Below are 25673 nucleotides of genomic sequence, written 5' to 3' on the forward strand. Positions count from 1 at the left end.
GTAAAAATTTAATTACTTTCGCATAGCTATTATAATTTACAATCAAAATGTAATTAACATCGTACTCAAACCTATACATGCCATAAGATTGAGTTCAAATATTTAACAAAATACCAAAAGAAGTCGATAGTGTGATGGACTATCTTGATGATCCCCGAGCTCAGAACGCGTCTCCAAAATCTATAAAAGCAAATGGACGAAAACAAACAAAGTAAGCTTTTATAGCTTAGTAAGTCTACAAGATAACTAAATGTATATAAATATATAAATAAAGTTACTTTTTAATCTATTTCACCGAGATTTCAATTAACACGAATAACTAATATTTATATATTATTGTACTCACCCATTTCATTTATAGAGATATGCATACCACGTAAAGCGATCAATTGAATATATATTTTATACCAAACACATTACAACGAATGTATACAACAGAGCATATATATATATATTATACACATATCATAACCGAATATGTATGAATACTCATTTTAAACTTTAAACCAATACAAATCTAATACATATGAACGAATGCATTCATTTTCATCAAATACTTATAAACCAAGGTATATATATATATATCTCGAATGCATATATAGTTACTAATCAAATATGTGTACCGAATATTTAAAAGTATATATTTATCAAATGCATAATCCCAGAGCATATATATATATATTTCTCAATTGTATAAGCCGGATATATATATATAATCATCAAACGCACTTAGCCAAATGTATATATATAAATATACTTATCAATTAAATATATCCAAAATCATATAATTGTACACCTAATCATATACTCAAAACAGATTCACCGGCATTTAGCCTGCTAGGCTCTAAGCCTGATTTAGTACACCGGCACTTAGCCTGCTAGACATATAGTCTGAGATATTTCACCGGCATTAAGCCTGCTAGACATATAGTCTGAAGTGTTTCACTGGCAATAAGCTTGCTAAGCACTATGCTTGAAAATCTCAATTTTCCCATATACAGAATAATTTCCTCAAATACTTATTAACAGCAAACACACATTCATTGTAGTCCATATTCAATCACAAAAGAGTTTGCGAATCATACATTCGATTCAATTCAAGAATCTGTACACAAATATACATTTAGATATATTCGAACTCCCAAGTACGTTTTTAACATTTATACCTTAAAATATAATCAAGACTTATTCATATATATATATAGATGTTCCAACTCCATATACTTACTTATTCGAAATTATCGTACAATTACAACATACATACTTTTAATCAAACCCAAATGTTTTTACATACATCTATATGTTCAAACTTATGTATACATATGTACTATACATATCTTTAATTTAAGCAAGAATTTATACATGTATTTACGTACATATATTTGAATCTTAAGTGCACATATATATAACTCTCATACAACCAACCAAATTCAAGTATATGTATACATATAGATACATATATAATTATTTGAATTTATATATATAACTTTATACTATTCATACTTTAAATTAGTTCAAAAATTTATATAAGCATATACCTATATATTTGAACGTTGTATATACATATTTATACCATTTATAATTTGAATTTATTCAATTAAATTACTTTTAATTATAGCTCAACAACAACATAATAGATATTCATGCATATATATATTGATTTAATAACATTAAATAGCTAATAGACTTACCTCGGATATCCGCAGACACGATCGACTATTCGATTACTTTCGACTTTCCCCGATCTAATTCTGTTTTCTTCAGTTCGCGATCTAAACATATTCAAATTTAACCCTTTTATTCATCAAATCATTCAATTTTATCCAAAAACACATAAATGGGCAAATTACCATTTTGCCCCAGACATTTTACACTTTTTGCAATTTAGTCCCTATTGCGTAAAACACAAATTACACAAAATCTCACAACACCATAGTTAGGCCGAATATTCCTTGTATTCATACAAGTCCATGCATTTCATTTATTTCACACTTTAGTCCCCCAAAAATTTAATTTCACAATTTAGCCCTATTTACTCAATTTCACTAAAAATTCCAATACAAAATATATTAATCTAACAAATATATTTCATATTTCACCTACTAACATCATAAAACTCAAACATTCATCAATAGCACATTTCAAAATCATCCACAATTCACAAAATTAAGATATGGGTTTTGAAGAACACGAAGCAACGATCTCAAAACGTAAAATTATCAAAACCAAGTAAAACATACCTTGAATTAAGCTTGTTAATGACCGAATACCTCAAAGCTTTTAAACCCTATTTGTTTTTCTAAGTTTCGGCAAAGGAAGAATGAAAATAATGGCTTCAATTGATTTATTATATCATATGTTTATTTAATTATTAGTTTACTATATTAACCTTTAATACAAAATATATAAACTTTATAATATAAGGTCATTTTTGACCATTATCACCCACTAACTTTCATAGTGGACTAATTGCATAATAAAACCTCTAAATTATAAAGACAACAACAATTAGGTACTTTTATAATTAACCCCTAATTTTTCATTTTACGCGATTAAGCCATTTTATCAAATCGGACACTTAGACGACGAAATTAAAACACGAAAATTTCACACAATCAAATGCACACAAAATAATCACACAAAATAATATTAATAATATTTTTCTAATTCGGATTTGTGGTCCCGAAACTACTATTCCGATTAGGGTCAAAACCGGGTTGTTACAGGATCGCCATATGAATGAACAGTTTCTTTGACGTATGTCCTCTGGGATGATTCCATGAACATTGTATTTATTATGTAGAACATGAACTATCAACTTCTTTGTGTTAGCGACCAAATTAAACCCCAACTTCAAAAGAAAGAGTGTATTTTGGTCTTGCAACTTCTAAATCCTTAAACCTCTATTCAACACCGACATACAACAATCTTTTCAACTAACGATTGATGACTTTCTACCTGAGCTTGATGTTCCCCACAAGAAACCGCAAGCTAGCTTTTCAATTTCTTTGTAGATCGTGATTGGAATTCAAGCCGTAGCTATAAAATAATTGGGAATCGTAAGTAATACTAACTTTACCAATGCGAAGCGACCAACAAGTGACAACTTACTAGCATCCTACCCATTCGACCGACTCTGATTCTTATCCAAAATAAATTTAAAAGTATTAGTCCCAACTCTGTTGTGAAAAAATGGCACATCGAGATATTTCTCCAAGTCGTTAACTCTGGAGAAACGTAACTTTCCATATATAGTTGTTGCTATTTTCTCAGACACATTGTGAAAGAAAAATAATCGAGTCTTCTATCTATTTACTTTGTGGCCAAAAAAAGGACATAATTGATCCAGAACATGCTTTAGACAATCCACTCCATTTTCATTAGCTCTACAAAAAACCACCAGATCATCAACAAAAAATAGATGAGACACACCTGATCCTCTACGTGATAGCATAACGGTTCCCATCTTCCTTCCTCAATAGCTACTTCAATCAAGTGACCCAATCATGCCAAGTACAAAAAGGTATGATAGAGTGGATCTCTTCGTCACACCCCTCTAGTTGGCTTGAAACTCTCTGAAAGGGATCCATTCTAAAGCAGTTGCATTGCTGGTGAAGAAATGCACTGCATGGTTATTCTAACCAATAGTTCTAGAAGCCTAGCATCCAACAGAGTGTCATTTAAAAATTCCCATCGCACCTTGTCATAAGCCTTCTCAAGATTTTCTATGTTGCCCCAAACCCAACCAGGATAATTTGACCCAAATTTTGAACGTCGCATTAGCCACAGAAGTGACTCTCTATTAACCCACCATAAATCACACCATCCAACCAATCACATCTCACAATTATTGTATTATTTCATATTAAAATCCTAACACATACTTTACTAATAAAATTAACAAAACAACTCACGAAAATCAGGCATACAATATCTACGACCCCATTTCATGGTGAGCTCGTAAAGAAAAATTTCAACAGCTTGCAGTTGGCAAGGCTCGCACCTTGTTAGCTCGCATTCAACTTTGCGAACCCCTATTTTTGATGAGCCCAAATCTAGCAAGCTCTAAAACAATCTTACCATCGTGCAATTAATAGAATGATTTGCGAATAGTCCATCCGCGACCACCTTACCCTAGCAAGCTCTAACCTTTGCAAAATTTCAATTCTATGTTTACAATTTGATTAATATTAGTATATGTTATCATTTAATCCTTTTATGAATAGATAGACTTTGTGATCCTAACATGATCTTACCTAATTAATTATTCATTTATTAACAGCTTGCAATAATCATTTATCTCACACAACATGTCACAACTTATTCCTCATGCCTACTATGTAACACCCCAAACCCGACCTAAACGTTATGGCTGAATTTGGAGATGCTACATGAAATAGTTAAAAATCTGACTTTCGCTTTTTAAAAACTTCGTGAACTTTTGCTATTGGAAAGCCTGTTTCAATTTGAAAACGTGTTGTTATACTTATTAATTAAAAATCGTCGATTGTTAATGTTTTCAAAATAAACTAAGTTTGTTTTATTTCAAAATAAGTTGATCGCAGAAATATCGTCATTTTTCGAAAAGCCGTTTTATCGTGTGCTATGTCAAAACCCAAAAATAATAGTCCAAATCCAAAAATAAACCCAAAAGCCTAGAGAGTACAAAAATTACAAAACTCTCAAAAACGAAATTTTAAATGAGATAAATTAATATAAGTCAACTTTTACGAAATTGTGGATGAATCCGAGCTCTCATCGCACTGACCCGTCTAAGTTTGAGGGTTACCTGAAAGTACCAGACAAACAGAGAGTGAGTTTATAACTCAGTGTGTAACTTAACAGAAATAGATTCACAAATTTAATACATAACAGAACATATACTGACAAATGTCTCATGCAAAATCAGAGTCATATGCAAATTACAATCCTACCCCCATCCGTTACACACCATCTTTGACCATCCTAACACACCATGTGAGGTACAAAACACCCACCCAGCCCTACACACCAGTTAGTGTCCTTACGACACTTTTCAAAAAAATTGCAGCAGTGGTGCCAATATATTGGCGAGTCATTGCCTCACATAGAACACTTCCTCCTCATAATACATAACCCGCCCCATAATTAGATACAGATAGAATACCAAATATAACAGAATAACAGATACCAGAATGTATATCACATGCATGCTCACATAACAGATATTAAACATGCTCATACATAACAGATATTAAACATGCTCATACATAACAGATCAAACATATAACATCTCATTACATGTACTTAGGTGTTGTTCACGTTAAATTCATACTATCAAATTAGCAAATTTCATGCTTTAGGGCTTATATAAACACGTATCGACCCCACGGAAGGCCCACAGTCGATCGAGACGACGTGTACGACTCTAGGGAAAATTTTTGAAATTTGGGCCCACACATGCCACGTGCCTGTGCGGCCCACACGGCCCACACGGCCTAGGCCGTGTCACATGGCCTTGTGGCGTCGACAAGCTTCAATTTTGACTTTCACCGATCGCTATTTTTCGAGTTTTTCGTTACTCACCTTGACTTTCTTTTTATGCAAATCCACCCACAAAGCTTCCATATCCTAAAACGTCAATAAACACACCAAAATTAAGAACAATTTTATGAAACTTGTATCAAGAATTATTCACAAACAACCTCACATGGTCCCCAAAATATTCGAACACCTACTGATAAAGCGAACAACAATTAACGATGCCTAAGACGCTGGAGTAACGCCAAGCGTTGTTCAATCCTCTCCTAAAACCACATAATACCAATTAACCAAACACCCAGAGAAGAAATCAACCCTTACGATTCAAACTCAGTATCCAAATGGAACCAAAAATACCATACTATCGAAAGAAAAAATTATACACTTACCCTACGAATTAGAAATACCCAAAAAAATATCTAACAAGAGATTAATCACCACACCCGCGTGTATACTTGAATCCAAAAAGAAATACAATCCCCCCACCAAACAGTTTTTGACGAAAAATAGTAAAAAGAATTAATTCGAGAGGGAAAAGGCATAAAAAAAAGAACAAAGAAGAACAATTTGCAAAACCCCACTTGACAGCACTTGGAACGTGAAACGTGGGTAGTGATTTTAGGAGAAAAAAAATATAATAGTTTCCAAATAAAACAAAAACCTAACCCCTAACTTCCTGATATCTCAACAACTATTTTAAGAGTTTTAATCCAATTCCAACACCACCAATATGAACAACAGACTAAGGATTAACAAAAATAATCACACTTTAATCACATAGGGGATTCGAACTCTACACCCGTATCACAACCGCTAAAGTAGGCACTCAATTAATGTCTGAATTTAACAAAGCAGAACTTAAGATTTTTAGGGCGTTACATACTAAATCATCAAATAGATTTAAACATACTTAAGAATTATAGACGTACCTCATTGTTCGACGAGTTCTTTAGTCTACATATACTTGTTAGTCCATCAATTTATCAAACAAATCAACATGCCATCACAATTCAAACATCTAATCATTTAATCAAGAAGTTATAAAATATTCAAAAGAAAAAAAATACAAAATTAATCAACAGTCTCTATGTTCAATTTACAACCCATCATCATTTGTTAAAAATTTCTAAGTCTAATCTAGTCCCTTGGAATAGTCCAATATTGCCTTTCTTATTGAGGTTTGGAAACATGACACATACTCAGGAAATTTGCCTTGCAATGGATCACTAGAAATCCCCACTTCTTAATGCCTCATGAGCTACTTTTCTGTACAACGAAAATAAGGAGTGTGAGCTTATTGAAGCTCAATGAGTGCACAAAACATGCTACAAGTGAACACATCAATCATGTTAAAACTAAGCATGCTATACAATTTGTAAAAAAGTACAACTTGGATGATAACAAAGACATAATAGCTCGCAATAAATTACAATGTCATATAGCTCGCATGATAAAATCAGTTCGCATAACATAACCATAACATATAATATCAATATATTGGCAATTTGTGACTGTGGAACATAATCATAAAACATATTTATTGGATAATCGAATCCCATTCACACCCAATAACTCATAGAGTCCTGCACTATCTCCAGCAAATGTAGCACAAGTGCTAACACTCCCCAAACACACCATGCTATCTACGGTGAATGGAGTTATACTTTATATTCCTTTATCTCTCTAATGCTATCTTCAGGCCACAATGCCCTATCACAATATAAATGTGAGTACTCACAATCCTATGGCATGACAATAGATCTCGCATGTAACTTAGCTCACAATTATTCAATAGTTCATATAATCAAAGCATATCTCACATATAATCTTAATTCGCATATGGGATAGCTTGCATATATCATAAAGTTTCACAATACACAGCTCACATAAATTAGGCTTGGTTCATAATACAGTAAAAAATTGCAACAAATATATAAGCATAGATTACATATGAATACTTACTCCTAAAAATTCGGTTAAATGGTTACACCACCTAAGCTTACCATTAATACTTGACGTGTGACTGCACTATGTAATGCACACACCTATCATGGCTTTTTTGCTTTACCGAGCCTAGGTAAACTTCAGCAATTGCCTTTGTCTTTGCTTGAGGAAGCTCCTTCGCAATCTGATGCTTCACATAACAACACACACCAACACAATAGATTTCAATTGATCTAAAGTAAAATGACATTCCTAACTACCTATCATCTCACCATTCACACTTCTCTGGCAAGCTGGCCTCGCACACCTCCGAAACTCTAATTTCTTCACTCTCACTTATTTTAATTCTTAATTCTTAACATACTTAACATTTAATTACAAATCTATACTACTAATTTCATCCAATTACATTGATCTCTGTTTTCTGGAAAATCATGTTTGTTTTTCAATCGCGTAGAAGAGAAATCATTCAATCCATTCAGGTTCATTAAAGATTTGTTAAATTCATATTAAAGACCTCTTAATTTCATCAAAATAAGTTTAAATTCATTTTGAAACAGTCACTTAGCTTGCAATTTCGAGATCTACCATTTTTGAGCAAAACTAAGCTTCAAATCGATAGATGTTATGAATTCTTAGTTAGATCTATAAAAACTTCAATTAAAACCACATATTATCTATGTTACTATAGGAAATAAGATAATTACCTTTTATTTGAGGAATCTACAATAATATAACTTGTGAAAACCGTTTGAATGAATAGCTAAAAAATCAAAGAGAAATGATAAGTTTCTTTGAAATTGGAGAAGGAAGAAAAAAATCTATTTGAATGCTTCGAAAATCAGGATCGTTGAGAAAATTTTGAGAGAAAACTTCTAATTTGTATCTATTGAAAATTTTCAAATGAGTAGAAATATGGATGGAAGGGACAGTGGGTGTTCTTATATAGCTAACAAATGTTCAAAAATTGGTTTATTTCCTTTAAGCCCCTTTCATATTCTCTCTCTTGTTCTAATCAATCTCATTTAAATTAAAACTCCTTATTTTCACATTTGACCTCTAATTTAAAATCCACTCGAGCCATGACTTAATTACCTGATTCTAGTAACCCAAATTTTAGAGTGTGACAGCTACCTTGATTGCCATCCAACCCTTTTTGCCTTTAGTATTATTCACAGTGTGAATCCCTTCGTGGGTAACAATTATGTTATTAGAAATGTTTTGCGATGCAATGAATCTTTGATTGATTCTATTTCACTAGCACTTGTATAGCTTACCGTCTTTGTAATAATTTTATACAGGACCGTACATAAACTAATGGGACTATATTGATTGATCAACTCTACCCCAATGCTTTTAGGAATAATGACCAAAAGAGTTCTGTTAAGTTTCAGGTCCAAAGCTCCTCCCGAAAAACATGTTGAACCATCTGAAAGACACCGCTTCCTACAATATCCAAATTTGCTTGGTAAAATTTGGCATGAAAACCATCCACACCCAATGCTTTAAGCGAAGCCATGCTAAAAATAGAACATTGAATCTCCTCCATATTGACCTTGAAACATAGATCACTAACGATATGAGATTCCAAATTCAAAAAACGCCCCTTGACAGGAAAGCTCTCAATCAAGTATGGGTCCACTATATATAAAGCTGAGAAATACTGAACCGCATGCCTACTAAGGATTTCATTATCATAGCACCACTCATTACCGTCTATTTTCAAACCCACAATTTGATTCAGCCGACGCCTCTTCATAGCGCGATTATGTTAAAAACTTGTATTTCTGTCCCAATTCAGTAACTACTCACTCCTAGACTTATATTTTCAAGTCGCACTTCTGCTTCCCTCAATCTAAGCCTTGTGCTATTATGTCGTTCTAAGGATTTTTGTATGGGTTCCAGTTTCATATTTGTTTTTCTTTTCCTTGCAAAAATGATACCAAATACTGTTCAGTTCCAGACTTGGATCAATTGAGTAAAGTTCTCTAAATCCATTGCAATGTCCGCATCGTTACTGTCGAAACTATTTTTTTGTAAAAGGAGTCGACTTTAATTTTGAAAACGAAAACAAATATGAGAGTCGCCACCAATCTTTTTTTGTTGAGGTGTGATCGGGTCGCATCATAAAATGTTTGTTTTTAATAAACGGTTTGGATTTATTAAAACAATACTTTTGGTCTGCGAAATTCAAAAAAATGAGTTCGGGAGTCGGTTACGTGCGAGGAAGGATTAGCACCCTCGTAATGCCCAAAATTGGTACCTAGTTGATTAATTAGTGTCTTAGTGTCGAAAATTAAAAACTTTGAAGAGATTAAAAATACGACCCTTTTGTTAAAATATTAAAAATTTTTGAGAAAGGGGCATATTTCACGTTAATTGAGAAAGAGAATTACGTCCCGTAAGTTAGGACACAATGTCTTGAATTTCCAATACGAGGACACAATGTCTTGAATTTCCAATACGAGGATAAACACCGAAAAATTTATTTATTGAAAGGCATTTGATCCTCTCGGTTTTAGGAAGGAATCGTACTCCGTAAGTTGGAACACGATTTTTTTAATTCCCGAGATTATTTTAAAAAATTGCTTTAAAAACATTCGTTTATTTGGATTTATCAAGAAAATCGAAACCCTGTAAATTAGGGAACGATTTTTCGAATTTTAAAGTATCTAATATTGCTTATTTAAAAAAAATGAAATTTTATGTATCGGGTGAAGATTAATGTAACACGATTTTATACTAAAATGTAAAAATATATTACGGTGCTAATACGCATAACGGACCAATAACAAATACGTTAATATAAATAACAATAATACGAGCAAGAATAAAGATAAGATAAAAAACTAATTATAAAAACTAAATAAACAAATAAAAACTAATAAAGAGTTTAAATAAAATTGAAAATAAGCAAATGAATAAAAGAATGAAAATATTAAATAAAACAAATTAAAAGTGATAATAATAATAATAATAATAATAATAATAATAATAATAATAATAATAATAATAATAATAATAATAACGATGATTATCTTAATTTTGAAAGTATAAAAGATAGAAATAAATAAATAAATAATAAAATTATAAGAATAAGGGTAATAATAAAAATAAAACAAGTCTATTAAAAACAATAACTAAATAAACAAAAAAAGAAAAAGAAATAAATATTAAATTAAATTAGTCGGTTTAATAATATAAAAATAATAATAACAAAAAGGATTAACTTAAAATCAAAACAAAATTTTGGGTAAAAACCGAGAATGAAAATAAGGTGAAGGACCAAATTGCATCGTGCGAATAATAGGGAAAGACCAAATGGGGAATTTTCCATTGTCCTCCAAAACGCGCAGTTTAAATATGGACCAAATTGAAATAAAGACAAAATTATGCGGTAAAATTAAAAGAAAGAAAAAAAGAACAGGACTAAATTGTAAAGCGTTGCAAAAGCGAAAGGACCGCATGCAGAAATAGCTCCCTTTCACCGCAGAAACACACGTATCATATGGGCAAACGGGTCGGATCATGGGTTAGAGGTCAAAACGACGTCGTTTTGGCCCCTGAGGACAACCTTCAAAACGGCGCTGTTTAGACCAACTATAAAAGTCAGATTCTTGCCAAAACAATCATTTATACCCTTCTTAAAAAAAAAAATCAAAATCCTTTCTAAACTCTCTCACTCTCTCTCAAAGCCCCCCAGAATTCGGCCTAGCTCCGGTCGTCGGCCACCGCATCAAGCGCTGGTCACCGGCGCCGGCGTAGACTATAGTCGGGGAACTGAAAAGTTTTTTCTTTTTCCCGACTCAACCCTTTAGCCCCGAATACGCTCCGAGGACGGCGATAAAGGTAAAAAGCCTCCCTTTTGTTTTGATTTATTATATTTCAAAATGAAAAAAAGAAAAAAAATGATGAAATAAAAAAATAAAATGAGAGAACCACCTAAAAGTGTTGCTTTCTGTTTTTATTTTCGAATGTGTATCTCCCCCTGATATTACATTGATTAGGGCTTTTTATAGCCGAATGTATATGCTATTTTTACTGTTTTATTACAATTTGCTTTCGTTCTGCTAGTGTTTCTATTGCTATTTCAGTGTCTTTCTCCTTTTTTGCCTTGGTTACAGGTATTGGCGAAGTCAACGGAGGCGAAGATTCCAACTTTTTGCCGTTTTGGTGCAAGGTAGCAGAGGGGGTCAGGTAAGCCTCGGGACGACGCACGGGCGGTGTGCCCGAGGAGGAGCGGCGCACATGGGAGCAACAGAGGTTGCGACGCATTAGGGTTTCTGCCCTTTTTTCTTTCTGAAAATGTTAAGTGTTTTGGGTTGTTGGGCCTTAGGGTTTTTTTATTTTTTATTTTTGGGCTTGTAATTTATTTTTTGGACTGTTTAGTTATTTTGGAAATTGGGTAGTTTTTTGGTTTGGGCAAGGGCAAAAATAGCCTATTATAGCTGCCCTTCTTTGCTTATTGTCGTGTAACGGAAATAGAGCAAAGACATCAAAAAGGGCCAATTTTGCCTGGTCTGAGATGAGATTTGTAGCTTCAACCCGCTCCACTGCAACTTTAGGGGAATAAGATTGGTGGCTTTAATCTGCTCTATTGTAATCTCAGGAAGATAAGATTCGCCATAATTTGTAGCTTTAATCTGTTCCACTGCAATGCCAGGGAAATAAGATTCGTTGTCTTTAGTCTACTCCGCTGCAACTTCTGGGATATAAGGCTAGTGGCTTCAATTTGCTCCACTGCAACTTTATGAAGAAAAAATTCGCCATAATTTGTTGCTTTAATCTGTTCCACTGCAACGCCAGGGAAATAAGATTCGCTATCTTCAGTCTGCTCCGCTGCAACTTCAGGGGGATAAGGCTGGTGGCTTTAATCTGTTCCACTGCAACTTCAGGAAGATAAGATCCGCCATAATTTGTAGCTTTAATATGTTCCGTTGCAACGTTAAGGAAATAAGATTCGTTGTCTTCAGTCTGCTCCGCTGCAACTTTAGGGAGATAAGGCTGGTGGCTTTAATCTGCTCCATTGCAACTTCAGGAAGATAAGATTCACCATAATTTGTGGCTTTAATCTATTCCGCTGCAACGCCAGGGAAATAAGATTCGTTGTCTTCAGTCTACTCTGCTGCAACTTCAGGGAGATAAGGCTAGTGGCTTCAATCTGCTCCACTGTAACTTCAGGAAGATAAGATTTGCCATAATGACTTCAATCCATCCCACTGTAACTTCAGGGATATAAGATTTATGGCTCCACTGATCTGTTTTCTGGGGAACATGACCTGTAGAATCCATTTCATGGGCCTAGACTAGAATGTTATGATCAGAATGAATCAAATGCTCCTAACTAGATGTGTATGCATAATATTTGCAAGAATGTAAAATGTCATTTTTTTAGAATGATCCCTTTTTAATGCTTGGGTTGCCATTGCTCGTTGTTCATTGTGGTTTTATCACTGATGTATTATGTCGCCTTCTTGCTCAGCTGGTATCTTTGACATAAAATTCGAAGAAATAATCATAATTGAGAATCTTCTTTCTCAAATATTTCCAACTCTTTAATTTGGTTAGTTCTAAATAATAGTCCTGTTTCAGGTACTCGTACTATTTAGAAGCTTTCAGATTAATATACAGAACTTCTTTTGTTTGAATATTATCAATCCATTAATCGTTATTTCAATGAAAATTACTTGAAAAAGATTATTACAATGGACAAGATGAAATTTTATTGAGAGTAAAGCTCGAAATGAATAAATTAAACACAATAGCAAATTTTGCTAAGATACGAAATGAATAAGATGAAAATAGGTGCCCCAGATATTGTAGCATGAGCTTCTCTGTACAAAACTTCTCGAGGGTCCTTTGAACTTGATAAGTGTTTAGAAGTCCTAGAAGACTTTGTTGATGCCCCAAGATGTAGCATCCCTCCTTCTTGTTAATTTGGAAAGGACAAGACTACCACATACCCCACCTTTGATCAAAAATTTGAATTGCCCATTCCTGGGTTTTCAATTCAAAACCCATTTGGTCTCAAGGCGCCCTTTGCGGGTTTTCACCTTGGCCTCTCCTTTTTCTTTTTTCTTTCTATTCTTTCCTTTTTCCTTATTTTATTTTATTTTTCTTTTTTTTTAAAAATAAAGTATTTCTTGATTGAATCCTAATTCACAAGATTAGGCAGATTCTTTGCCATCCATCTCGGTCAAAATCAGAGCTCCTCTAGGAAAGACCTTCTTTACCACATAAGGTCCTTCCTAGTTTGGCATCCACTTTCCTCTGAAGTTCTCTTGTATGGAAGGATCTTTTTCAAAACTAGACCCCACCCATGGAATTCTCTAGGGCGAACCTTTTTGTCATAAGCTCGCATCATTCGTTTTGGTACATTTGACCATGACGGATAGCTTTCAACCTCTTTTATTCAATCAAGTTCACTTGATCATATCGAGATTTGATCCATTTTTCTTCATCCATCTTCAGCTCAGCCGACACTCGAAGGGAAGGAATCTCAACTTCGATGGGTAAAACTACCTCCATTCCATAGACCAATGAGAATGGAGTTGTCCTGGTAAAGTTTTTTTTCCTCCACTGCACCGTTCAATTTAGGGTGATATGGTGTTAATCTTGATCAGACTGTAAACTTTTGATATCGTGCTGTTGTTCAAATTTTGTGCATTGTCAGATATGATCCTTTTTGACATTTCATACCGACATAAGATTTCTTTTTTTCTCAAAAATTTACTGACTGTCGGCTTGGTGACATTGGCATATGAAGAAGCTTCCACTCACTTAGTGAAGTAATCGATGATCACAAAGATGAATCGATGACCGCTAAAATCTTTTGGCAAGATTGGCCCAATGACATCCATGACCCACATAGAGAAAAGCTATAGATTCCATTGATTCTTTGTAAGGTAGGATATGTTTCTCATCTTGTTTTACCATCCTTAACAAATCAGGAGACAAGCTACATTCTCGGTCATCTTCAAAGTCCTGAGGTTCCGCTGGACACATATCTTGCTCAAAAGGAGGTTTTGAGTCAATAGCAGTGTCGCTCATATCATTGATATCTAGAGACCTGTTATAGGGATGAAGGGATATCCAAAGAACAAAAGAATCTAAGAATATTTATCTGTATAGTATGATTATGAATAAAATGGTAACAATAAAAGAATATTTGCTCGAAGTGAGAAATAAAGATGCATTTTATTGAAATAAAGATGTTAGACATAAGCCTATCTCACAAAGGATTCTTATTTCCCCTAGGCTTAGAGCAATAAGCGTGTTTTAGACATTTTAAAAAATACAGGGATCCCTTCCACAGTCCTATTGTTCAAAACACTCTTAGATATGTAAGGGCAAATGCCTGATAAATTATCTTTCCCGGCTCCCTCTTCGGATACGGCGTTAACATTCAAATTCCCCAACATTCCTTTCGGGACTTTGACTTCTTCAAGGAATTCCAACTCTTTATTATCCATTAGGCTCTGCACCAAAGTTTTGAATTCAGCGCACTCTTGGATTTCATGACCTTTTTCAGCGTGGAACTCACAGTAGCTCATCATCATTTTTGGTCTCTTCTCTGAATTCTGAATGTTTAATCCCATGTCTATCATTTGTTTCAAAACCCATTTCAGTAGGGTTTTTACTTCTGCAACATCTGTCTTGATTCTCCTCCCTGCACTCTCGATTATTGTGTTTACCTCTTTGTCAGAATGGTTAGATAACATATTTTTTGCACTAGATGGATTATCGAATTTCACAATACCCATTTTGATGTGTCTTTCGATTATCTTTTAGAAAGCGGTGTAGTTCTCAATCGAGTGTCCAGTGATTCCCACGTAGTACTCGCATTGGACATTCGCGTCGTACCATTTGGAGTATGGGGGCTGCATAGGTTTTACATAGAAAGGGGAAACAACATGTGCATCAAATAAACTTTGGTACAACTCCCTGTATGTCATTGGAATAGGCGTAAACTGGGGCTTCTCCGTTCTTTGCCTAGCATTAGACTCTTGTCTTGGTCGGCCTTGATGACCAGTGATTATCCTTCTCGTTTGGCTCACAGTGACTGGCTTCGAATAACTCTTGTTATACGTGGTTACATTATTCATGTTGTTTTCTCTTTTCCTTAGGGACTTTAAAGTATTGATTTGGGAGCTCCACTCCCACCTTTTCCATTTATAATGATCTTCAAATTGTTTTGGGAGCTTTACTCTTACTTGTTTTGTTTCTGCTAGATCATCCAAATCAATGACAATAGGATTGGTTAGATTATCCCCTGGGTTAGAACCTGAACCTGTCAGGAAGTTCACCGGTATCGAGGTACCGATCTGGTGTTGGGGTCTAATGTTAACAGACATCAATTGTGGACACACGTTTGGTTGCGCTTGGGTGTTTGTTGGGGTAAAGGCTGGAGGATAAGCAGGGTCCTCGTCATTGTCCCTGGAATTGACCATAGGGCTCTTTCCTTTTTCTAACCCTCTAGCCAGCAACTGGGTTAACTGGCTCATCACATTTCTTTGGAATTCTAGCATCTGATCCCTCATATCTTGTTAAATTTTGGCCAATTGCTCTTACATCTGTATTTGCATTTGTTCTAATCTCTCTAACCTTTGGTCAATTTCTTTAGTTTTTCCTCGTATATAGATATTCCAGGATAATTCCCAAGATTTTAGGGTCTTTTTGTGAGACTTAATGCATATGATGCAATGCAATGTTAATACATGAATGTAATGAATGCAAAAAAGAGAAAAGAGGTGTTGATTCTAATTCAAATATAATAGAACAACTTTACTAGAAAACAAATCTCTTTACATAAAATGAATATCTACAATACGGCCTTGCCCTAATACTCAAAGTGAAGGCATCGATATCCGTATGTTAAGATCGAATCTCGTGAACTTTTCAAAGGGGTGCCTCCTCTATTTCCTTTTTTCTTGATCTAAGTCGCGTCCCATTGTTCACTCATCCTCGTGAGGCTCGTTAGCTTTTTTAAAAAATTTGAGATGTTAACGACTCTCGAATAATCTATGTCAGTTTGAATCTACGGGCAACGAAGCAAAGTCGGATGTTCATTCATCAGACTATTACCTTTCCCTCGTTACATTTTCTCGGACCATATTGTCTTCCACTTTATCAAGAAATCCATTTTCCATGACCAGATCTTTATTTAGCAATTGAACGTGAATCAACACCTTTATTCTATGAGGAAAATGCAATGCAATCATAACCAAAACAAAAGAAAACACGTTAGTACAAAAACATAAATAACAAAAAGAGCACCTATTTGGATGACCACTAGGGGTTCGGTGCGGTTCTCTTAGGGCTCATTATATAAGGTTCGATTCTAAAGTAAATGTACTCGAACTGGCAGATTCCTCGATCCTCACCCATTATAGTGGGATACATATGGCCATGCGAAGATGAAAATCTCACGGAGACATATGTACGGATATATCCCGAAAGCGATTCACTATCCCATGCGGAGGTGAAAACCTCACGAAGGAGTAGTTCACTTAAAAAGGGTATAACCAAACGATCATGTAATGCAATGTGTAGAAACATATCAAAAATTCAAACCAAAATGATCGTAACAAAAACGGATGAAATGCAACAAAATGATCGTAAATTTAAACCAAGTTTTCAATTTTCGACAAAAACACAAAAAGTAATCAACACGTGGCTTGACTCTCTTATTTTTATTCCCCTGCGGAGTCGCCAAGCTGTCGAAACTATTTTTTTTGTAAAAGGAGTCGACTTTAATTTTGAAAACGAAAACGAATATAGGAGTCGCCACCAATCTTTTTTTGATGAGCTGTGATCGGGTCACCTCGTAAAACGTTTGTTTTTAATAAACGGTTTGGATTTATTAAAACAATGCTTTTGGTCTATGAAATTCAGAAAAATAGGTTCAGGAGTTGGTTACGTGCGAGAATGGATTAGCACCCTCATAATGCCCAAAATTGGTGCCTAGTTGATTAATTAGTGTCTTAGTGTCGAAAATTAAAAACTTTGAAGGGATTAAAAATACGACCCTTTTGTTAAAATATTAAAAATTTTCGAGAAAAGGGCATATTTTACGTTAATCGAGACAGAGAATTACGTCCCGTAAGTTAAGACACAATGTCTTGAATTCCCAATACGAGAATAAACACCAAGAAATTTACTTACAAAAATGCATTTGATCCTTTCGGTTTTAGGAAGGAATCGTATTCCGTAAGTTAGAACACGATTTTTCTTAATTCCTGAGATTATTTAAAAAAATTGCTTTAAAAACGTTCGTTTATTTGGATTTATCAAGAAAATCGAAATCCCGTAAATTAGGGAACGACCTTTCGAATTTTAAAGTATGTAATATTGCTTATTTAAAAAAAATGAAATTTTATGTATCGGGTGAAGATTAATGTAACACGATTTTATAGTAAAATGTAAAAATATATTACGGTGCTAGTACGCACAACGGACTAATAACAAATGTGTTAATATAAATAACAATAATACGAGCAAGAATAAAGATAAGATAAATAAATAAAAAACTAATTATAAAAACTAAATAAACAAATAAAAACTAATAAAGTTTTTAAAAAATTGAAAATAAGAAAATGAATAAAAGAATGAAAATATTAAATAGAACAAATTAAAAGTGATAATGATAAAATAATAAAAATTAAAAAAAAAATAATAATAATAATAACAACAACAACGATGGTTATCCTAATTTTCAAAGTATAAAAAGATAGAAATAAATAAATAAATAATAAAATGATAAGAATAAGGGTAATAAAAAAATAAAACAAGTCTATTAAAAAAAATTAAGTAAATAAAAAAAGAAAAAGAAATAAATATTAAATTAAATTAATCAGTTTAATAATATAAAAACAATAATAACAAAAAGGATTAACTTAAAATCAAAACGAAATTTTGGGTAAAAACTGAGAATGAAAATAGGGTGAAGGACCAAATTACATCGCGCGAATAAGAGGGAAGGACCAAATGGGGAATTTTCCCTTGTCCTCCAAAACGCGCAGTTTAAATATGGACCAAATTGAAACAAAGAAAAAATTATGTGGTAAAATTAAAAGAAAGAACAAAAGAACATGACTAAATTGCAAAGCGTTGGAAAAGTGGAAGGATCGCATGCGTAAATAGCTCCCTTTCACCGTAGAAACAAGCGAATCATATGGGCAGAAGGGTCGGATCATGGGTCAGAGGCCAAAACGACGTCGTTTTGGCCTCTAAGGACAACCTTCAAAATGGCGCCGTTTAGACCAACTATAAAAGTCAGATTCTTGCCAAAAAAATCATTTATACCACTCTTACAAAAATTGCAAAACCCTTTCTAAATTCACTCACTCTCTCTCAAAGCCCCCCAGAATTCGGCCTAGCTCCGGTCGTCGGCCGCCGTGTCAACTGCCAGTCATCGGCGTCGGCTCCACCGTAGACGGCGGTCGGGAAACCGAATACGCTCTGATGACAGCGATAAAGGTAAAAAGCCTCCTCTTTGTTTCGTTTTATTATATTTCAAAATGAAAAAAAGAAAAAAATGATAAAATAAAAAAATAAAATGAGAGAACCACCTTAAAGTGTTGCTTTCTGTTTTTATTTTCGAATGTGTATGTCCCTCTGGTAGTACATTGATTAGGCCTTTTTATAGCCGAATGTATATGTTATATTTACTGTTTTTTTACAATTTGCTTTCGTTCTGCTACTGTTTCTATTGCTAGTTCTGTGTCTGTCTCCTTTTTTCCCTTGTTTGCAGGTATTGGCGAAGTCAACGGAGGCGAAGATTCTAGCTTTTTGCAGTTTTGGTGCAAGGTAGCAGATGGGGTCAGGTAGGCCTCGGGACAAGGTGCAGGCGGTGCGCTCGAGGAGGAGCGGCGCACATGGGAGCAGCAGGGGCTGCAACACATTAGGGTTTCTGCCCTTTTTTCTTTATGAAAATGTTAAGTGTTTTGGGCTGTTGGGCCTTAGGGTTTTTTATTTTTATTTTTGGGCTTGTAATTTATTTTTTTGGACTGTTTAGTTATTTTGGAAATTGGGTAGTTTTTTGGTTTAGGCCCAGGCAAAAATGACCTATTACAGTTACGCCAAGATTTTAACATAACATCTCAGAACTTAGGGTGCGTCAACCAACTAGAAAGAAAACGAAAGGATTGGACTCTTTCCACTGACCTCTCTGGATGCGTCGAGATCAACAGTGGCTGATGGTTAGACTTCAACTTGTGTAGGTGTCGCATAGTTGTGTTAGATGCAAATTCCTACCGATACTCATTGCAAATAGATCGACCCAATCTTTCAAATAAATTTCTCTTATTCCATGTGAACATTGGTCCCTGAAGTCCTAAATCGAGATGTCCATGTTAGGAGAAAAAAGACCTGAAACGATTACACCCTACTCGACTAGGTTCAAAATCGCCCTGTCTTCCTTCCTCGCACATGATGACATTAAAATCACCTGCAATCATTCATGACTCCTTCACTTCAGTGGCAATCTGGTCCAACTTATCCTACAATTGAACCCTTGTGCTTCGTTATGGACTTGCATAAATTGTAGTGCAAAGAAACGGGTATGGATTTCTATCATCATGGATTCACATATGAACAAATTGAGGATCAACTTTCAAAATCTCCATCTGAGTGCACTCATTCCACAATAACCATATACCCCTTGCAAAGCCTGAAGCTTTAACTAAATAATACTCAAAATCCAACTTCGCACCGAATCTACCTTAAGATCACTAATTCGAGTTTCAAACAAAGGAAAAAAATTTGGAGAAAACTCTCTTCTATACTCCTTTAAAAAATTGTGAAAATGAGGGTGTCCACACCCCTGATAGTTTGAAAATAAAAAAGAAAAAATTGAAATCCACCATCATTAGATAAAAAAAATGAAGAAATATACTTTTACCATTAAAATCATGCAGCCTTTGCATCCACTAGAAATTCATCCTCTGAGCCCTCAACATCGACAACATTCCCCATCATCGCCATATCTTCCTCAACCTCACAATTCAACCCTTGTATAATATCTTCTATTTCCCCCACCATTGACACTGAACGTTGCTCACTTTCTAACATGTTCATCAGCTATTGGCCCATGTTATCACCCATCCCACTTCTTGCCTCATCATCTGGCCTTTGCCCAAAATTTTCTCCCATTTTATTTTGCGAATCTGAAACTCGGGAGCATTGGCCATTAAGATCACTAATTCGAGTTTCAAACAAAGCAAAAAAATCTAGAGAAAACTCGCTTCTATACTCCTTTAAAAAATTGTGAAAATAGGGGTGTCCACACCCCTGACAGTTTGAAAATATAAAATAAAAAATAAAATCCACCATTATCAGATAAATTTTTTATTGAAGAAATCTACTTTTACCATTGAAATCATGCAACCTCCGAATCCACTAAAAATTCATCCTCTGAGCCCTCAACATCGACAACATTCCCCGTCATCGCCATATCTTCCCCAACCTCATGATTCAGCCCTTGTATAATATCTTCTATTGCCCCCACCACTGACACTGAAGGCTGCTCACTTTCCGACAGTTTTGTCAGTTCTTGGCCCATGTTATCACCCATTCCGTTTCCTTCCTCATCATCTAGCCTTTGCCTAAAATTTCCCTCCATTTTAGTTTGCAAATTTAAAAATTGGGAGCATTTGCCCTTACTTTTTGTGAAGTACCTGTTTTGGAAGGAAATTTTACTGCAACATCTATCCTCTCGTTTAAAGATGGACCCATCGCTTGAAAATTAAACTGACCCACTTCCTTATTAATTAAAATTAGCCCCATTTTTTATCTATCATCATAGGGGTTAACATTCAGCCCAACAGAAGACCCCGCCTATTTTGTTGGACTGTTTTAGTATGCCATTATTATGTTTTGGCCCACTAACCAAAATTGGCCCTTTTCCTTTACCCTTAGGGTTTTCTTTGCCTTTTTCTTTTCCGTTATTTGCTTCTCCACCATGCCGCCATTCCTTTCCAACATCCTTAATCTCCCCAACTTTCGCCTTTAAAACCCAATTGACATATTTATCATTTAAGTCCCCAGATTTTCCCCTGCCAATTCCCCATGATTCCTGCAAAAGGATACGCTCATCAATTAACATTGAAGACCACACATTGTATTGTGAATAAAGGGAATCGAATCTACATGCTCAAAGATTCAAGGTCTTTGCCTTAGATAGAAATGTCAATGACTCATTAGCTTAAGTGTTACCCTTTTTAACGTTGTTTGAGAAGTCTAAAAATTTTGTTAGTTGGGGAAATGACAAATTTTATTTGAAGGGATTGAAATTAAGTTATAAATTTTAAGGGATTAAAGAAGAATTTTAATAATTATATTAATTTATTGGTTCATAATTTTTGAAGGAAATAAATTGAAATTTTATCACACTAGAGGGTTAGAATGCAATTAAACTATTATATTAACTTATAATTTCATATTTTGATGGAATTAACATGAAATCCTTTCTATTTTAGGGCTAATGCCTCTATTTGTCTCTTGGCATTGTCCCTATATATTAATAGTGTATCAAATAATTTAGGGTTACATTATTAGTGAATTTTTCTACTACACGAACAAAGTTGCAAGACACTTGTCCGTATGGTAAAAATAAAAAATGATTATTAAGAAAAATAGGCATGTGGTAGTATTTTAATATGAATTGCGAGTTAAAATATTTTACGCAATATATCAAATATTAACCTTTTATAATTCATTTAATTTTGGTTTGATTGAAAAACTATAATACTATTTATCTATAATATATAATAATTTATGGGAGCATATTCGATGCCTTTGTTGGTGCATAAATCTCATTCACCATTAGTGAATAAGAATATGAGGAGGGCTTATAAATAAATATAAATAACTTTATTTAAATATAATTAAAAATAATTAATTATAAAGAAACCTTAAAACCCTACAACCTAAACATGAGATCTTAAACAAAATAACTCCTATGTACGCTGATCGTAAAGGTCTTAGTAACAAGCTAAAAAAATCAATTAAGCCCTTTTAAAATTTAAAATTAGTTAAAAATCCTAAATGAATTTATTTATAAAATTTATAAATTATAAAAATTTTATTAAAAATAACAATACCGACCGATTAAAATCTAATGGTTATAAGATTTTTAACAAATTTGACCCTACTCTTTTATAGGGTCAATATTGTTACTTTTTAATAAAAATTTAAATTTTAATAAATTTTTATGAATTTTGTTTATATTTTGTTTATAATTTTAATAACTTTTAAAATTTAAAAGGGTTTAATTGATTTTTTTGAATTGTTACTAAGGGCTTTTTTATTCTTTAGCCTTATTAGTTTAAAAGAATCTAATTTATCTCTCATAAATGAGTAGGGGTCAAATACAATAAATGTGTAAAGATTGAGAACTAAATTTATTATTATACCTTATATATAAACACCATATTTTGGATGAGGGATTGTTATGCTCACTTAACTAACTTACAAGAGCTAATCTACACTTTTTAAATAAAGAAGTTAAAATGCAATCTAAGGAATAATAAGGGGGGTTGTTAACATCAGTAATTTTTAGAATTAGGACCAAATTAACAGAATATGTAAATTAATCAAAGATTTCATAAGGCTTAATTCCTATTGATGTTTAGATTTTTCGTCATTATCAATCGTTACCTTAGCCAAGAATTAGTAATTGCATTTGTTCCAATGGTTAGACATCGTATTTCCGTAATGTCATCATTTCACAATAATTTTAAGTTTAATTATCAGTTTTTCGATCTTCTCAAATCTTTGATAAACTTTCCAAAATCATGATACAAACCGTTAATTTGTGTGTAAATATCGTTTGAAGGATCGGATCCAGGTGAATCAGATCAAAATCGAGTGTGAGGAACATCAATAGGACCCGTGGTGAAAAGTGTGTGTTCTTTACCAAGTGAATCGTTAATTTGTTTGATTTCCATAAAATAAAAATTAGTTAATTTGTTATAATGATTCAATTTTGACATAAAATTCATTTATTTAACAAATGAACCATTGAAATTGTCACTGAACAATATTAATAAGTATACGGTCAGACTAAGAATCCCAGGATATTTATAGTGGTCACTTCGACGTATGTACGCACTTTCCAAGTGCTGTATTTGACTGGTGTGATGCACTCGCTAATGCTGGTTCCCTATGATCTGGTTTGGATCGTGGGGGAAGCTGGTGGCGTCAGCAATGAAAAGGCGTCGCTTATTGCGAAACCGAGCTTGAAAATTATCCACGTCGGATTCAATCAACGGATGCCGAATTCCTGGGAAGAACGACATAAATTAGAGTCCAAGATGCGTCTTCGTGCTCTAAGAAGTATTAGAGAGAAGAAATCGGATGGAATTGTTATGTTTGCTGGTGATAGCAATATGTTTAGTATGGAACTTTTTGATGAGATCCAAAATGTGAAATGGTTCGGGGCTGTTTCAGTTGGAATGCTTACTCATTCGGTTAATACTGATGAGATGGCGGATCGAAAAAAGGATGAAAAGGAGAATCCTAGAATGCCTATTCAATGCCCTGCTTGTAACGCCTCCGATATGTTGGCAGGATGGCATACTTTTAAAACATTGCCATTTGTTGGGAAAAGTGCGGTTTATATCGATGATCGAGCAACTGTGCTGCCGAAGAAGTTGGAATGGTCAGGGTTTGTTTTGAATTCTAGGTTGCTTTGGAAAGATAGCAGTGATAAGTCGGAATGGATTAAGGATATTGATATGTTGAATGGTGATATTGAGAGTCCCTTGGGTTTGGTTAATGACCCTTCGGTGGTGGAGCCACTTGGAAACTGCGATCGTCAAGTTTTGCTCTGGTGGCTTCGAGTTGAAGCTCGTGCTGATAGTAAATTTCCTCCCATATGGATAATTGACCCACCTCTGGAGATCACGGTCTCATCAAAACGCACTCCATGGCGAGATGCTCCCCCGGAACTCCCTGCTAATGAAAAACCAACAATGGGCATTCAAGATCCAATAGTGAAGCATAGCACAAAGAGGACATCCAGATCAAAACATCGAAGTAAAAGAAAGCCTGAACCAAAAACCGACACACAGGTTTCGACAAGGCATTCTGAACAAAACTAAAATCTTTACCCTGCAACCTATGGAACTGCTGCACCATGAGATTGGACCAAATAGAGGGATAATAGCCATTCACTCCTGGCTTTTGTTGTGCCAACATAACAGGTTGCTATGAATACATGCTCCTCCTGAGTTTGTAAATCCTCAGCAGGTCTAGCCTGTTGCTGAGTAGCCTCTTTTGGCTTGCCCTTGCACACCTTCTCCACATGACCAAACTACTTGCGCTTCCTGAATTGGATGTCTAGCCTATACCAGTAGTACTTTTCTGAGTGTGTTGTCTTCTTACAGTGAACACATGTTGGAAACACATTTTTTGCTTCATCTCTTCCTGATTTGACTCTCCTATTGTGCCAAGGCTTTTTGCCTTTTACACTCATACTCGAGCCCTCACTAGCTTTAACCTGGAAAGCAGCTTCAGGATTTTCTTCCTGCCTATTTGCCCTCATTTGCTCAAGTGCATACAGGGAGTTTATTAGCTCAGATAATGAAATGGCTGATAAGTTCCTCGAGTCCTCAAGTGAAGAGATTTTTTACTCGAATTTCTTAGGGAGAGTTGTGATGACCTTTTCAACAACTCTGCTCTCTGTGAAGTCTACTCCAAGGAACCTTATACTGTTGACAATGGCCATTATTCTGTCTGAGTACTGCTTGGTGGTCTCAGACTCCTTCATCCTTAAATTCTCAAAATCTCTCCTGAGGTTGATCACTTGCTGCTGCCTTGTTTTGTCAGTCCCCATGAACTCCTCCTTCAGCTTCTCCCATGCCTGCTTTGGTGAGTCACAGGCCATGATGCAAGTGAAAATCACATCAGACACTCCATTTTGCAGATAGGCTATAGCCTTGTGCTTCTTGGCTCGCTCCTCAGAATGCTGCCTAATTTGAGCAATGGTGGGATTGGCTCTCAATGAAGGTGGTTCAGCATCATTCTCGATCACACTCCAGAGATCGTGTGCCTGGAGGTATGTATTCATTTTAACTATCCAGATGTGATAGTATTCTCCAGTGAACACTGGTGGTGGTGGTGGAGTGAAACTCATTGTGCTTGTCTGAGTTCAAAGGCTTCGATCTTAACTGTTTTATGCTTTACTTTGCTTTTGGTTTGAAAACAAC

General features: G+C 34.6%; 2 protein-coding genes and 2 long non-coding RNA genes across 6 annotated transcripts; 2 read left to right on the top strand and 2 right to left on the bottom strand.

Moving 5' to 3' along the window:
* Positions 1-4625: 4625 nt before the first annotated feature.
* On the bottom strand, positions 4626-8353 carry LOC105790428 (uncharacterized). 3 transcript variants are annotated; one of them, XR_001132467.2, is made up of 4 exons: positions 8172-8353; positions 7524-7654; positions 5566-6786; positions 4626-4789 (listed from the first exon to the last, which is right to left on the bottom strand). It is a non-coding gene; the product is annotated as an uncharacterized LOC105790428 (long non-coding RNA). The 3 variants fall into 3 exon arrangements; XR_001132470.2 differs by lacking the exon at positions 8172-8353 and having other exon boundaries at positions 5566-5610; positions 5718-6786; positions 7524-8159; XR_001132466.2 differs by lacking the exon at positions 8172-8353 and having other exon boundaries at positions 7524-8159.
* A 10422-nt stretch (positions 8354-18775) lies between these two features.
* Positions 18776-19781, top strand: LOC128042898 (uncharacterized). Its single transcript, XR_008198426.1, has 2 exons — positions 18776-18942; positions 19217-19781. It is a non-coding gene; the product is annotated as an uncharacterized LOC128042898 (long non-coding RNA).
* Positions 19782-22423: 2642 nt separating this feature from the next.
* LOC105793080 (beta-1,4-xylosyltransferase IRX14) lies at positions 22424-24619 on the top strand. The gene is made up of 2 exons (XM_052634497.1): positions 22424-22442; positions 23515-24619. Exons 1-2 carry the CDS (start codon positions 22424-22426, stop codon positions 24564-24566), a joined length of 1071 nt encoding a protein of 356 aa, XP_052490457.1. The 3' UTR covers positions 24567-24619.
* LOC105793081 (uncharacterized) lies at positions 24584-25600 on the bottom strand. Its single transcript, XM_012622017.1, has 3 exons — positions 25127-25600; positions 24872-25012; positions 24584-24760 (listed from the first exon to the last, which is right to left on the bottom strand). The coding sequence occupies exons 1-3, from the start codon at positions 25598-25600 to the stop codon at positions 24584-24586; spliced, it is 792 nt and encodes a 263-aa protein (XP_012477471.1).
* Positions 25601-25673: the final 73 nt, after the last annotated feature.

This window comes from Gossypium raimondii, chromosome 8, assembly GCF_025698545.1.
Source record: "Gossypium raimondii isolate GPD5lz chromosome 8, ASM2569854v1, whole genome shotgun sequence".
NCBI classification, from domain to species: Eukaryota; Viridiplantae; Streptophyta; class Magnoliopsida; order Malvales; family Malvaceae; genus Gossypium; species Gossypium raimondii.